At 39.9% G+C, this 16,570-nt stretch overlaps 1 protein-coding gene across 1 annotated transcript in view; it reads left to right on the top strand.

Moving 5' to 3' along the window:
* The window catches only part of fstl5 (follistatin-like 5), a 276,477-nt gene that overhangs the window by 29,586 nt on the left and 230,321 nt on the right, over positions 1-16,570 (top strand). Inside the window, exons 2-3 of the mRNA XM_042492899.1 lie at positions 4,809-4,950; positions 14,819-14,849. Of these exons, the coding sequence (XP_042348833.1) occupies positions 4,809-4,950; positions 14,819-14,849 (173 nt within the window). The remainder of the gene's footprint in view (positions 1-4,808; positions 4,951-14,818; positions 14,850-16,570) is intronic.

Raw genomic sequence — 16,570 nt, 5'->3', positions numbered from 1 at the left:
ATAATACAGCCCTGCAGCAGATCCTACCTCTATGAAAGTTAAAATTACAGAAGCACAGTACTGGAATTTTTTGCAGATATCCAATATGCCAATAAATGCCATGTCATTTGGCAGATAACCGTTACACAATACTGATATATTCACTTTTTTTCTCCACCTAATTTTAGTAATCGTTAACTCTCTTCTGTAATGGAATTAACATCATTTTATGTACACTTTTATCACAATGGCCCACCAGCAGAGGGAGACATAAAAACATAGCTTTTTAAGTGTATGTAATATTCATTCACTGTGAAAAATCAGAAAAATACGTAAACTTTGGGTTGATGTTTTGTACTTTGTCAATAAAAAAGAAATATTAGTTTGCAAATCTGCATGTTTGCAGATTCTGACATTTCATTTTAAAGCCAATGTCTGTCAATACCGATGATGTGCTGATATTATTGTGCATCCCTAGTTAAATACAGTGTTTGTCAGACATTTTTAGTGATTTTTAAGGCTGTAGTTTGTGATGACGTTGACTCATTTTTCTTTTTACTTGATATTGTTTATAATCCTATTTAGTCTACCCTTATCAATATAAATGGGATAGACAAAATATTATAAAGATATTAATAATTAAATATACTAACGCAATACAATTTAACAGCACTACCAATTGAGTGTAAGCTGTTTAATAATAATATTTGCAAAGGCAGTTTTTCTTTTGTACAATGTTTGCGTTCCCTTTTGCTTCCTTCCCATCTGTGTAGTTTGTCATTGTGCCACAAAACCCCATTAACAGTAATGGTGCACAAGATGAAAAGAAAAATAGACCCAATGACAAGAAAATTAACTGGCCAATGGCCACAAAACTCTGAAAAAAAGTCTTTGTGCAGTCTGGTGTGGAACAGGAACAATTTAATTGTGCATTGTTCAATCCACAGTAAAGACAGTTTCTGCTCTCTTGGGAACTTTGCTCTTTTATTAAAATACAGAACAGCATAGTTGGCAGTTTAAGAGTTGAACTGAGCTCCTAGTAAGATTACTAATGAGTCAGTAGAAGTAGAACTGAAAACTTACTTGTATGTTGCAGTTGCGACCGATCATAATGAGTTAAATGTAGCTGAGGAACTGTGCTGTGTGATACAGTTAAACTTCTTAAAATCTGTGCATATGTCTCTGTCTCTGACACAGCATCCTGCAAAACTTAGTCCATTAATAACCCATTTAACACTGGGACGCCGCAAAGAAGTTGATTGATTGTTCTCGCAGATATGGTAATCCACCTAGTGTGGCTAAAAGACTGTGTTAGCAGAGAAGTGGAGCAGCAGAAGCTGCAGGCAGGGTTTCTACCTGGATCTAGAGAGGAAACGCACAGAGAATGAATATGATTACATTAAAGAGGCAATAAGTGTGGTTTTTAGTGCCCCATAGCACAAAACGACCATAATATGTCTGCAGGGGGTTGGTAGTGCTGTTGATCATTAACGGTGTTTTAACAATTACTTGGCCAGGTTCAGAGATCTTTTGAATTTCTCGACTCATACTTTGGAAAAAAACCTCCATGCCCACTGGATTATAAAGGCTCTTTGAATGCCCCCTCCCTACCACACAGACAAGGACAGGAGTGAGGGACTGGCATGACGAGACATTTCATCTACAAAGGCTTTGTTCTGAAGGAAAAAAGGGTAAAAACCAAGGCTTTGAGCAACATCCTTTTGCCAGGATATTGTATATTACGTGTACATTATTTTCTTTGTAGATTTTTCCTTTGAATGTGTGCTCTAATTAACTGGTTTGTTTGTTTCACATGGGACAGTGTGACTTCAGCGTTTCTGTAAATTTAAAGGGGTGAGGTGGATGGCCGGTCCAGCAGGTGGGCTAGTGATGGATGTATCTTTTTCACGGTTTTCTTTAGAGCGGACCCTTGAAAGTCGGAGATTCGAATCATCAGTCTGAGACCCCTAAGTTGAAAGAGCTTGTTTCAAGTTGAGCAGATTTTTTTTTTGTTTTTTTTTGCTAGTCAATGCATTGAACTTCTGAGGATGTTAGGGTCCCCAGGTTTGCTGTGTAGTGAGTAGTTTTGACTTTCATACGACTGGAAGAGAGAGACTGCAGTGTAGGGTGAAGAAGTGGTTGAATTTACAGCTCACAGCAAGGTAAAACAGTTCGGTCTCTGGCTTTTGTGATGTTGGCAAAAAATGTTGCATCGTAGAATCTCAAAATAATGAGTAACATCAGTTTTTTGAGAAATGAATAAATCACAAAATCTCTCTTGTTAAACTGGCCAACAAAGTACTTCCCAGTTCTAACCAGATTTTTCAGTGGACCAAATATGACAAAATTGTCCTTAACCCTATGTAAAAAATGTTGGTTCATGTTATTTTTTTCTTGAGTTTTGCAAATTGTAGAATTGGTCTTAAATTTGGTGCAGAGTGGCATTAAAAAAGTCTTTAAAACTGTAAAATTTGCCTTAAGCTGTAGGAGCCCTGGTTTACCATCTCGTACGTCTTTCCATTTTGTCCGTCTCTCATTCCATGTATACCAGCTTGCTGAAATCATGTTTGAATAGAGTGTGATATGAAAGATGCTGGGCAAGTGGGAAAAAACATCAGTTATTATGGATCTTGGAAAAGTCGTGGAAAAGTTTTGAAAATTTGTTCATGAAAATGTGTGGAAACCCTGTATCAAGGTTTTCTTTGCTAAACAACACTTTAAATGCCAGTGCCTCCAAAGGTTAAACGATAAGTCTGGAAAATGGGTGTTGAATCTGGCTGAGAATTATAGGCACACCCCATCTGTTGATGTTTGTTCTTCTGATTGAAAGTTTATATTTCTACAGTGTGAATCACATACAGTGCAGAGACCAAGTTCCTTGTACCTACTCAAGAAAAACAAAAATAAAGGGATGGAGTTTCAAGGCAGACAATGCGTAAAAAATCTGCAGGTGTCAGGCAGCTCAAGAAGACAGCAAAAGTCACATAAAGTCATAAAAATAAAGTTTCAGTGTTCCCTCTTCGTCCAGCACATCAAAGCGACACGCTGCTCTGCCGGCACAACCTCCTGACCTCCAGTGAATACCGTGTGGGCCCACAGAGCTGCCACAGCAGTGCCATTGTTGTCTGACTCTGTGTCACTCCAGAAGAACAAGGAAGCAGGGTCACAATCCTGCTGTCAGTCATCTCCTCCGCTGGAGGATGATGAGCAGACACTGGTGGCTTGACACGGCTTAGAAAGTACAGCTCAGTGTTTGCCTGTGAAAATCAACAAGTCAAGTCGAGTCAAATTTATTTATAAAGCGCTTCTAACAAAGGGGATTTTGTGCCACTCAAGGAACTGAAGGCGTAAATGCAGATAAAGATGAGGGATAAAAATAAGAGGGAACAAGCGCATTGCAGATTTTAACATAATGCTTGCGTGCTTGTGTTTGTGTAGTTCCCTTTTGTTAAATTGTGTTAGGTAATAGGCTTAAGTGGTATCTAATTTTTCATACCTTCATACCTTTCTCTAATTTTAATGGGCTACACGCTATATGACAAAGTGCGCTATATTCTGCAGGCTGTCTTGCCATTTTCAGTCTACTCAACACATAATACACTCACAAGTTGTCAACAAAAGGTAATATTCTTACACCCATTTTCCTAAATAAACAGAGAAAGACAATCATTTACCTTCTGAATTGCACATGTAGAGAAACAGAGTCTTGCTGTTTTTTCTGCATGATATGCGCTGCTCTCAGCGAATCAAGAAGGTGCAAATGTTTTATTGAAAATTATGTTGAGTCTATACCACCTTTTACTACAGTTTTGTCTTTATCTGTCACAGACACAAGGAAATCATTGACATAAGGCATTTTATTGTGAAACGTGCAGGATCGTGTTGCTCGAAGCTGCACGGCTTCATAAATGAGTGGAGTATATGCCTTTGAGTCTGTAAATACAGCAGGCAGCTCTGAAGCAGTGCCACAACATCAAAGACTGCCAATGTGAACACACACTAATCACACATGCAATGTGACCCGGGCGCAACCTCCAGGGCACATGATTAACACTGCATGCAAAACATCCTCAATACAGAATACAGCATCTTCAGTATGAAGTTAATAATATCCTTTTTTTAAGGTATTTAAAATCACACTGTCAGGATTTCTATATATCCTGGTATATAGAAATACTGTGATACTGCCCATGCCAATTAGGTAATACGAGAGCTGTGGCTTAAATGCATCCTATTCTCTGTGTATTTCCTGTTTTTGCTTCCTTGAACATTTCTGTTTCTTAGACACAGATTCCTTACAGGTCATGTTTTTCCCCCCACAAACACTGCTTTGTTTAATTCATGTTATGCAAAGGTCAAACTCGTTTTTATACAGGGCAATAAATTATTAAAAATGCCATTTTGTTGGAGGTGAAAAGTGAATATTCTCACTCCCTTAAATACAAATATTTGGCCTGCATCTCTGTGAGGGTGTGAGGAAACTGTTTAAGATGTAATCTTTCTGCTACATCACATTTGCTTGACTTAGACACTCAGACTAATTAATCCAAAGCCCTCACTTTAATTGCCTTAATATATTGGCTCTTTGTCTTCTTTATCTTGATTTTCTCATGACGTCTATTTCCCCTTAATTGATTCAAAAGGAGATCTAATCTCCTCGCCGACTGTGGGGCACGTATTGATAGCTTTAGTTTAAACCAGCGACAGTTTTGCGTTTCCCATTGTCTACACTAATTACGGTAGACTTGATGTATTGTCTCAGCTAACCAGTATTGAACCCCCAGAGTGTTTGAGAAGAGCACTCACCTTTCTTGTTTGGTTTTTGACAGGAAAAGACCAATGAAGACAGCCAGATGGTGGTCGGCGGCAATTTTACTGTTGGGGCTCGCTGTGCTGGGCGCCAACGGGAGACCCAACAAGGAGGGATTCAGGTCGCCGCTCTATCGACCAGTCGTGAGATTCCGACACAAGGTATTGATCGCCGCCTTTTTTCATTTGCTGTCCGTAACAAGAAGACTATGTGCTTTTGCCAAGTATGAAACTAATTACAGTGGCGCTTTCTTCCTCCATCAGATGACTCCCCTGTTGTTGTTGTTTGTCTGCCCACTGAAAAATACTTGATGAATCATTATCCCTCCCTCTGTGCCAGGGGACTGTCTTTTCAAAGACAACATCGGATTTATGCGAGGCACAGCTGAGCAAAGATGAAGACGAGCTTTGAATGAAGTGAGGATGGTCGTGTGTCATTTTAGTTAAATGTTTAAAGTAAAAGATATAATTTAATGTTTATTGACTCAGCGTTACAGGGCAGGCCCCACAAACAAAATCTGCCACGTTTATTAATCCCTCTCACTGCATATCAAGGAACAAGTTACATTTATTTTCCTCTTAACTAGTAGCATAGTCTGTTTTTTCCCCACTGAATTGGTTCCAAAACACCAGAGTAAAAGATGGATCAATTAGAGCCAGACTGGGATAAAAATGTACTTTTTTGGCAGACGTGAACTTGAAGAAAGCAAAGTGTTTTGTCAAGAGGCATTAGTCAGATTGTGGTCCTTCAGTACACATTTCCCATAAGCCCCCTTTGCAGTTATGTTCACCAGTAAACACATCTCCTCTCTATCCAATCCAAGATAAAAATTTGCAGTGACAATATAGAGCATTTGTTGTGTTTGCTTTTACTTCAAGGCAGTCTGTCATCCTCAGACTAAATATTGCATTTTAAATTTGTTCCAGCAGGCTTTAGTCACTCTGCATGGGAATGAAAGGAAAAGATAGTGGCACCAAAGGGTCGGTGGGTTAAGAGGTGGTTAGAAAGCGAGGGAGAGGGATACAGAGGAAACAGATGGTAGGAATGTTATTTTGACTGTATCAGAGTTGAGCGAGAAGCTGGGAGCGATGCAGAGCTGTTAAAACGACACAATGGTCAAACACATTTTGACCTTTTGAACAAGATTTATTCAGAGAGATGCTTTCAAGACACGTAGACCGCAGATATCAGCTATGCAAGAGTTCTGCTTCTTTCTAGCCACAGCTACTCTGGAAATTGTGTGTGTGTGTTAAGGAAGCAAAGAGATTTAAACTTCAATACCCAAAAATCCTGTAATATGATCTCGGTAAACTGCAGAGAGAGCACTTCTGCCAGAGTGGGATGCTTTATACTGTAAGAAAGAGGCAAACGATCCAACATCCACCCCTGCCTGGACAGAGCTGGATCTCAGTCTTACTCACTTGTTTTTTAACTGTATCTCTGTGATGAGTGCTGCATTGTACTGTTGTTTTGTTAATACTTTGTACCTCAGCTCTACATCCTGTTTTCACCTTTAGATGCAGGATTTTGGGGATAGATTGAGCGTTTTGATATCAAGTGTAGTCAGAGGAATATCCTGGTGCCAGAATTTTAACTGAAAACTGTGGTGAATTAGGGAGGGGTGATATGTTCAATATACTCACTGTATTGTGGCTTTTGATAATGACTCTATCGCGAACATCAAGAATAAATTGTCGTGTCATCTTTATTAAGTCACCAGTATGAGACTTGCTTCGGCGTTTCAGCTCTCTTGCTCTCTCCCATGGCTCTCTCCCTCTCACAGACTCAAAAAGATAAAAAAAAAGAGTAAAAAAACATGATATATCACACGCTCCTAAGGCCACCCAGACCACTTTCTCCAGAGTGATAGTGTGTGACCAGGCAAAGCGTGTTTTATTTGTATCTGCAGGGCTCCAGACTGCAACTATTTAGGCACATTTTGCGAACATGAACCATCAGTGCAACTTAAATATACTGTCAATATATGAAGTCAACAAATCGTCACATAAAATGGTGCCACCGAAACAGTTAAACGTTTGTCGAGTTTAACAATAGTTTGAGCAGGCAAGGCTGTGTTTTTGTACCTACAGAGCTCTGATAATGACTATTTAGTCACATTTTGCAAACATGGAGCACCAGTGTGATTTGCAAATGCTATTAATATATGAACTATAAACTGTTAGGATAGTATATATAGTTAGTATATGGGCTGTTAGTTTGCTCACAGCTCACAGTGAATAAATCTTGCTGTTTAAAAGCACCAGTTTGACATTTTGCTAACATTTAACTGTTGACCAGAAGCTTCATGTTCACAACAAAAACATCGACAGAAACGGTACTTTAACTTCAGTGTGACAGTTGCTACTTGATTTCAAAATATATACTGTGTATCGCCATACTGCCCTAAAATATTGGGCTATTATTTTTAAGCCATATGACCCAGCCTCATGGGGAATCTACAGTTTCATAATTTGTGTTGTGTCTCATGGTAGAGGCTTAAAACATCTTAGAAAATAAATCTTTAAAGTTCATTTTAGAGGTAGTTTGAAAGACATGGAGACACAGATCTTAGAAGTAGCTCTCCTTGAATTGACTCAGAAATTTGCATGACATTTTTTCCCACTTGAAACCTTTCCTGCCTGTGCTTTAATCCCCCCCACAAAATCACAGGTATCCTTGCTTTCACATTATTCTCTGATGCGCTACACTTAGTGTACTATGTGCTTTTTATTTTAATGCCATATCATGTGAATGAAGCATGTATACCTTCTTAAAGTAGGCTTAGTTCAGCTGAGCAGGTTTTGAAGGTGGTGTGAATAGTGCCTTACTGTATCAAACAGTATATGATCTCTTGTTGAAACTAACACGTTTCTATTTATTGGCCTGGTTTGAAACCAGAAGCACTTTAATAATTAAACTAATGTTCGTTCACATGTAGCGGGAATTTGACGAGAAGCTACAAAAATGATGTATGTGCTTTACCACTCCAATGAAATTAATGTGCCTGGCGCTGTGATTACATCGCAGAGGGATGTCATTACAGCATCTGCATACCATTACAATTCATCCTGTGAGAGGACAGAGGTAAACTCCGCTCATCTATCCGCCTGTCAAACTAAGCTGAGGAAATTTACAGCCCTTTGGTGAAAAATGGCCACATTGCAAGCCCTTTTTCCAAACTATCTCATCGGCCTTTTTGTGGCTTAGAGAATTTTCTCCGCTGCCGGCTAGATTGCAGGGAGGCTCGGGTCATCCACTTGTCAATACAGTTGAGTAAGCAGCGTTAAAGAACCGTCATTTTAAAATGAGATATCCACAGATTGTCGAAAAGCAATACTAAGTTTTAGAACATAGCTCAGAGTTTAGATTTAAAATTTTGTTGGCACTCAATGTCTCTACTTACAAAATTATACCAGTTAAAAAGCTACTTTAAAATCTAGTTTGCATCACATTTTGATTAAATTCTACTCACGTTAATCATTAATGGAACGTGGTGGTACAAAAACAACATTAATTTTTCTAAACAACATAATTGCATTCATTTTCACATCTGCAAATGAGTGAAAAGCACCGAACGTCCTTTGAGGCCATCGCCACAAGCTGTGATACACCAGTGGCCGCGTTAATATTATGCCTTTTCCTTTGCTTTGAAGGACAGTGTTTGACAAGGGTAACAGGATCTGAGCCGACCTTTATAAGCTTTCCTCACAAAGACTTCAATCACCAGGACGCACTCGGCCATAAACAGCCGGTCACATGCTCTACCCATAATTCCCATGGTATTGTTTCAAAAACTCACTGTGAAATCCTCCACATGGGTTCAAAAATGGGACACAGATCCCAGCCACTAGAATCCAGTCCTAAATATAATTGATTGTAATGGGAATACCACTCAAAGTTACTGTTCTCAAGCTTCTATTACATGGCAGTTTTATTTTACAGTCTTATTTCATTCAAGCTTTTTTCATCAAGAGTTTCACTGTAAGAGTGATGGAGAGACTGAGTGTGCAATTTGTGAAATTTGTGGAGTAGTGGCCAGACTCGCACGAGGGACAATTTGTCGGGTTTGTCGCTCTGACATCAAGCTGTTATGTCAGGACGAACAAAATGGAGGCAAGGACAACTGTGTGCAAAGCCCCATCCATCCAGCACTGGCTTGGCCACATGGCAAATCTAGATTAACAGGGGATAAGCAGAGAGAGGGAGAGAGAGTGGGAGGGGGGCTGGGCAAATGAGATTGAGATAAAGAGACAGGAAATAGGAGATACAACAAGAATAACATTTACAAGATGATTTGGCTCAGTTAAAGGTGGAGTCAACAAATCTGGAGAAATCTCTCGCTCCCAATGCTTTTGTTTGTATACATCTATGGCCTTTCCCCTGTCCAGTACATATGCGACAAAGTCCCCTGTTGCTGACTGGAAGGAATAATGTTTCCCAGAGCCAGGGCTGGATCTTAAACATCAGCTAAGGGGCTGATCAAGGCATTTTATGGGTCTTTGTATCGGCAGATACTCAAAATTAAATGACTCTGATCGGGAGCAAAAAAATGTGATTGGGACATCCCTAGTAAGAACATCTATTGTTTTTTCCTTTGGCACACAGCTAACTAGCTGACTGTGAGGAGATATGCTCTGAATTTGAAAACAAGTAATATGGATAACCTAGAGCTTTGATCGGGCCCCAAAAACTGAGGCCCGAACATCTATCCGCACAGTTTCTGTCCAAGCCCAGCAGCGATTGCACTTATGGGCCCAAGCCTGTCAGCAGAATGGGCTGCGCCCCTCTGTACGTCTCTCTTTTACAGTGCACACGGCGGGCAATGGCGATCGGGTATGCAGATGATGATCACTGCTCTTCGATGCATGTAACGCACATCTCTCACTGTGTGAGAGAGGGAGGGGGGATAAAGGGAGTGTTGTCCCGTCAGTCTATCTATCTCTCTGCCCCCCTTCTCTCTCTCTTATCCTCTTACGTATGAGGGCTCCCAATCTATTTAAAAAAACAAAAACGGTAAATTGGCGTCGACCCGGCCTGATTCAACCTCGGGGGAATATAGAGAAATTACCAGTCATGCTCGTGCTAAGAATCAAAGCTCTTATTGCACCTTTTAAGTTGAAATAGACACTATTTGTCTTACATGTGACTACTGTCAATAGTATTTCCTCCCTCCTCCTCCTCCTCCTCTTCCTCAGCTGGTCAGTTGTAGCCCCAGCCCTTGTCACTCATCTTGATGAGCTGTCTACTTTCAAATGGCAGCCAGCCTGAGGCTGAGGTAACCAGCTTCTGTAAAGGCTCCACAGGGGCCGAGGAAGCAGACGCCGTATGGAGCCAATCTGCTATAACAATAACAAGATGTCGACGTCCACGCTGGTGTTAAACTGTGTTTTCCAAAGTCTGTTCTGCTGCATGCTTATCTTTTCTGTTCCTTGGCTCTTTACAGACTGTAGGTGTTACTTATTATTGATATAATGATTTTTTTTGCAGTGTTAAAAAAAGAAAAGAAAAGAGAGAGGTTGCTTTAGTGTGGGGGTGTTGCCACAGGTAAAGAAGACTGATAGTGTTCGCACAAATTGGGTAAAGGTGCTGGATGAAAGAAAAAGCACACAAAGGAAAAGGCGCACCACACTGATGCTTCAAAGCTCCCAAAATGTGTTTAGATGATGCAGGAATGTGACCTCTGCGTTTTGTTTGATGAAGACTTTGAGTTTGAAGACATATCGGCTGCCAAAACACTACACGGTGGTCTGTGAGGAAGAATTTTACAGCTCTAGAAAATTATCACGGAGTGACTATTGTGAGGTTTTTAACTGTTGAGAGGTAACACATCACATCTCAAAGTAATCTACTTGGAATATTTTTGATTGTTCAGTGCAGTTTGTTGCCAAATGAGCTTGCAGAGCAGCAAGAGTTCAGCCAGGTTAAACGTTTTTGCCAGGTCTTGTGTTTTTTTTCTTCCCAGAGCCCTCTGCATCAGCACCTCTGCTTTCTCACTGAGGGAGCTGTGTTGTTTTTCACACAGCACTATTGGTCTGAACTAAAAGATAGATTCAGCCTTGCTTTGGGCGTCCTACTGTAAATTCTCCTCACTTGTCATACAGGTATGTTGCAATTTGCAGTTATATGTTTCAAGTTGAAGTGCACTTGTAAGTTGATGGTGTGGAGGAGTGAGGGATCTGAAGCACAAGAGGGAGAGGAGAAGGAGGACGGGGGTGGAGGTGGAAGGAGGTGGGGGTTGAGAGATAAAGCCAGAGAGCGAGAGAGAGAGAGAGAGAGAGATGTGGGCGGTCAGCCAGCTAGCTGTGACAGGGGCAGATGAGCCACGGGTTGTACAGCTGGGTGCTTCAACGTCCCCAGAGTCTCAGGGCAGCAGAGACAGGCCTGCCAGCCGCCCTGGGGAAATCACTCTCTTCAAACAAATGAAGTGTGAACACTGTCTGCCATATGCAAATAAGCCCCATTTGATATCTTCCCTACCTAGTGCAATTCCAAATGTCACCTCCTCCAGAGGGGGGGTACGAAGAATGTCAGGGAGCCACAGGTGCTTTTTGTGATTTGTGCCTAAAGTCAACAGTGTTTTGTGAAACATCCAGAGAGATGATGTGCAGGGACGGCTGTTAACCAGATTAAGATGTTTAACTTGGTTGTCTTTTAGTTATTTCTATTATATTTTAATCGAAACGATAAGCTTGGTAATCAGTGGCTTTATGCCTGAGGAAATTTGTCCATATATTAAAGTTATTCTTTGTTAAAGAATGTAAAAAAACTCTGCTGTGAATAATATTTTTTTAGCATGGTTTTCTTACAGAAAAAGTGAAACAAGTGAATTCTGAAAAGGGACTGGAAGCACATCTACCCTTTATCTTTCATCAAATGAGGTTACATGGACACGAATAACCTGTTTATGAGGCTTATCCCAGTTTCGATCATATTGGGGATACGGGGATTCACGTTGCATGTATACATACCAGTTTCTTTTAGAGCACTCCAGCAAGCAAATTCAAATTTCTCATATGTTAATATGGTGATCACATGCTCAAACACATAAACGGGATACTTCAAAAACTTGACCATGAACGGGTTATTTATGTCCACGTAAACGCACTCATTGAGTTCTGAATTTGGCCTCTCACTGAGCCACCAGCACCGCTTAGGTTGACTGATGAAAGAGTCGTGTGCATCAAGGTGAAAACATACCAAGCAGCAGCAAATTGCGACTAGCTGCAATATTTACATTTTTCTGAAAATGATTTGTAACATAGGGCAACATGTCACAGGAGTCACATGACTTTGGTTACTGATTGACTGCAGATATTCTCTTTCCACAATTTACCGTTAAAAATAAAGCCATGTTTTAGTTTGGCCGTTTTTGCTGCAGAATCACACAGGCACAGCACAGAGCAGCCTCGTAGCTTTCCATTGACATTGTGTGGCAGCTTGGTCGCACTTTGCCTCTGCTTGGTCTGTTTTCGATGTTAGAAGAAACATGGGAGAGAATCAGCACTACTGTACATGTTTGAGCCTCAGTCAGACTCAGATAAAGAGTTGTTTGTGGAACTAAATAGACAACTAGCAATGTATGAGAATATTATATAAGGTGACAAAGTGTTAGTTGATGAGAAACATATAATATCTGCTGTTGTGTTTACATCAGTCACATTGCTATCTTGTAATAAATAAGTCTTGTCAGAGTTTGCAGAAAGATATATTCTGCCTGGCTGAGATTTTTATATGTGTGATAAGGCTGGAGGTGTCAGGTTTCTTTCTTGGCATTTGCAGCATTGACAGCGATTGGCTTCAGAATTAAGTGATGTACCTCATGTAACTTTCTCAGTGTCTGTTTAAATTTTACACTGTAGGGAAGAGCATGGACATCTTTCCCTTTAGTGAATGTGAACACATCTCTCTTGTGACAAACTTTGCACAGAGTCAAGGTCAAACATCTTAGACGTCAACATGAGTAAAACACATTTTTTAAAGGAGGGAATCTTTAACAAGTTGTGTCCTAAAATGGTGTCTAGGAATGGAGAGTTCATTCCAAACATATATAACTATTATTAATCTTAATACTCATTTCAGTGCTGAAGTGAAAGGTCAATCAATTGATTAATTGATTGACTGAAATCTTATTTAAAATGGTTTCATTAGCAACTGCAGTTTTTAATGCAAGTGTACAGAGTCTGTACAGCGTTTAGCTCAATATGGAGACAGTGGCACGGATAGTATCACTGACAATGATACACAATGTAGTAACCTTAAAAAAAAGTAAAGTTAGCTGAATTAATCTTGCATTCAAAATTAATTTTTAACCAGTGAGATCTCTTGGATACAATTATCCATATGTAAAGTACTTTATATATATTCACATATTTTATTAATTGACTTAGAATCAAATCAAGCATATTTTAGTAAGAAAATACACAGTATGCATATTTTCTGTGCAAACCCAGGAATTGGGTAATCTGCTCTTTTCAGTAGGCAGTCAGGGACCACTGTTCATTATTGACTGTAGACCTGTTGCATAATGCATCTTCTCCATAACACCACTGTGCTCGAGCTGGTAGATAGAGAGTCTAAATTTTCTGTACAAGAACGAGAAGGATGAGCTATGCAGATTTCACTGTAGAGAAATCAAATATTTATGCCTCTTTCTTTCGTATTCATGGTTTTGTGGAGAGCGGCAGACTACTCAGAACAGTAGTCCTGAGAACAGCGTTTTCTACAACCATCATCACCATGCATGCTCTAAATGCAGCTGATTTTATAGTGCACCTACTCAAGGGGTCATAGTTGTTTGCTTTTTTATGTCTCTACAGTAGGCTTGAATGATTCCAATATGTCTTTTTTGTCTAAATACAGTTTAGTTGTGTTTTGGTTGCTGTGAGTGAGGAGAAGCTGCAATTTTTTTTTTCAAGTGATGCAAGACACCACAAACGGCATATAAACACATCCAGTCTTAGAAAGACAAAAAAAGGCAGAAGAAATGAATTAGATGACAGAATCTAAAGGCAACACATGGTAGAAAACAGTCAAACATCAAGCAGATACATAAATTGCTATGATTAAATAGGAGTCAGGAAAAATGTAACTTTTGATTTGAAGGAGGAAAAGATTAGTTTTGAAATACCCTTGAACTAGATCCTAAAAAAACAACCCATTCTCCCTTCAGACTTGTCAAAACTGACGCTTAGTTAGTGGCCCTTGGCTGCTGATACTGATGCACTGAAGGACCCTTTAACGTCTTTATGAGATGCACTGTGTGATTATTAGACACTCTGAAACTTACACACTATCCCTGGCAGTCAAAAACTGAGAGTATTTTAGTTTGACACATCGGGCCACTGACCAAGCTTTGGTATTTGATTAGTTTGGTGTGAGAAGATATTAAAAATATCCATAGTGTTTAAAATGCTGCCTTTGACTGAACCTTAGATACTCATACAATCTTGCCCCCCTATCTTGTATTTATATACAAGTTCTCTGTTCTCTTTTAATTTCCTTTAAAAATGTTTCTTTGCTGTCTTATTTCCAATTTGGTGTTTTTATGCTGTTTTTCTCAACTTTTAAATGCATTTTATAAAGCACTTTGAATTGTCTTTACGTATGAAATGTTCTGTGAAATTAAACGTTTCTTGCCTTGATGCACAAAATGAAATTATAGGGGATGTAACTGTAGGCCAGTTGAAAGGTTTATCATTGTGCATGTAACTTAGGCAAATTAGCACTTAACCTAATGGCACATTAATGTCTGACTCATTAATTGCCATTCAAACATTGTGTCAGACAAGTTCTTTCAGTCAGAGTAAAATCCTTGGACCTTAACGTCATGGCTGCACTGGCATACAATCTCAGTTGAGCACTGAGCCGTTTGCAAAGAGAGTGAATTGGCTAAAGTAATAAGTGGTCTATAGAAAACAATTTCTACCGTACAAGCCCAATGGATGTCACTCACTCAACTAAATGGAAACATGTTGACGATCTTGTGGTTTGTTATAATCATAATCTCTTTTTTTTCTGTTGTTTCTGCAGGATGGGATCCCTGAGAGCTTGAGGATAAAGGGTGAGTTACCATTTCTCATTCCCTCCTCTCTCTTCCTCTCCTATGAAATGCAATTTACACAACCACTGATGTACATCATGCAGGTTTAGTGTAAGGTTGCTGTCTGTTGAGAGCCACAGCATGGCTTGAGCACTGCCACTGTAGGATCTTTTAGACTATCAGTGGTGTGAAGAAATTATGTTTTTAAATAGAAAACAAGAGAAAACACCAGATACAGAGAGCAGCACCTTTTTTTAAAAAAAAAACCTCCACTCTAGGAAACCCATTAGAATCACAGCACTTCATCTCCTCCTCTTTCAACTGTTTGTTTGGCTCGACATGAGAATCTCACCAGATAATCCCATTTTTAAACACAGTCAACCAACCAACCACGCTCTGGTGCCAACAGTTGCTGTGGTGATCTCTTCTGGTTTCCATTTACCCAGGTACTTAAAAACTGCAGATGCAAAAGGCAAAAAGCAAGTCTCCCACTGTGGAATTCACTGGACACTGACTTATGGGGACAAATGAAAGTTTGTAGAGATACACACTGTTTAATGACCAAGTAGTGTGTTTTATTGTAACATGTATGAGTCATAACAAAGCTTTGACAGATATTGGAAGACATAGTTGAGGTTCAAGCCGCCTAACACCACCACATCAATGCTTTATCATCTCTTCAGCTTCAGTATGGGTAATGGTCAAAGAGAGAGAGTGGGGGAGAGATCAGACCTCAACATTGGTTTTTAAATGAAGCTCTGAGGGATATACTCTATATCTACCCTCCTGCTGCAGCATGTTTTGCATCAGTTAAGCAGCTGTGTAGCTGCATGAAATATGTTTGAGTTGATGTTAAGAGAAGTTTTTTGCAGTATACTTCAGTGCATTACACAGAAATTGCACCATAGAGCTGCTATGAAATCCCTTCTTCATGCCTCCTTTGCATTTTTACACAGAACCAAACGATGGCGGCATCTCTCCGCTCCAATTTGTTATTATAGGCTGCATTCTGGCATCCTACAATCGAAAGAGGCTTGACAGGCATAATGTGTAACACAGCAGCGGTGACCTCTAATGTGACATAAAACATACATGTTGGCAGCGCTAAATAAACAATAACAATAGAATAACATGGCAATAACAATCGTTACCATCTGCTAAATGCTAATGGTTACTTTTTAAATCTCCTGTTGTCGGTTGCATGCATAACATGCTGTTATAACGTCACACCCAACCTGCCAATGATCCCGTCCTCCCTGACTGTGATGATTATACTGACGCAATATGTTAATTGTTGTGCAGCTGCCCTCCAGCAGTCGCCTGGCTATTAACACCAGGAGCACATTTCTCTGCATGGGTCAGCTCCTTTCACATCACATTGAGAATACATTGAGAGCTCTGTCCCTGTCTGCTTGTGTGTCTCTCGTTGTGTGTCTATGTGTGTCTGCTCCTCTCTGTCCCTCTCTGTTTAGTAGCCTGACAATAATCTTGGAAGTACTGGATATTTATCATAATCAGATAATTTATATTATATCTAATTTAGCATTTATATTATTCATAACAGAGTATTTAGTGTGTTTTCCTGCCACATTCGCTCATGACTCGCTGAAAAAACAGGAAGATGAAATTATTGCTGCGATTTGTGAGCCTTCCATGCAGCTTGGGGCTACGGCGTGTCCGGTGTGAATGGTCTAATTGCTCAACATGGGCGCCAAAAGCAAGCAGCCGATGCTCCATGGAAA

The sequence above is a fragment of the Plectropomus leopardus genome, chromosome 9 (genome assembly GCF_008729295.1).
Source record: "Plectropomus leopardus isolate mb chromosome 9, YSFRI_Pleo_2.0, whole genome shotgun sequence".
Lineage (NCBI taxonomy): Eukaryota > Metazoa > Chordata > Actinopteri > Perciformes > Serranidae > Plectropomus > Plectropomus leopardus.
Note: the sequence above shows the minus strand (reverse complement) of the source record. Positions and strands in the feature narration are given on the sequence as shown.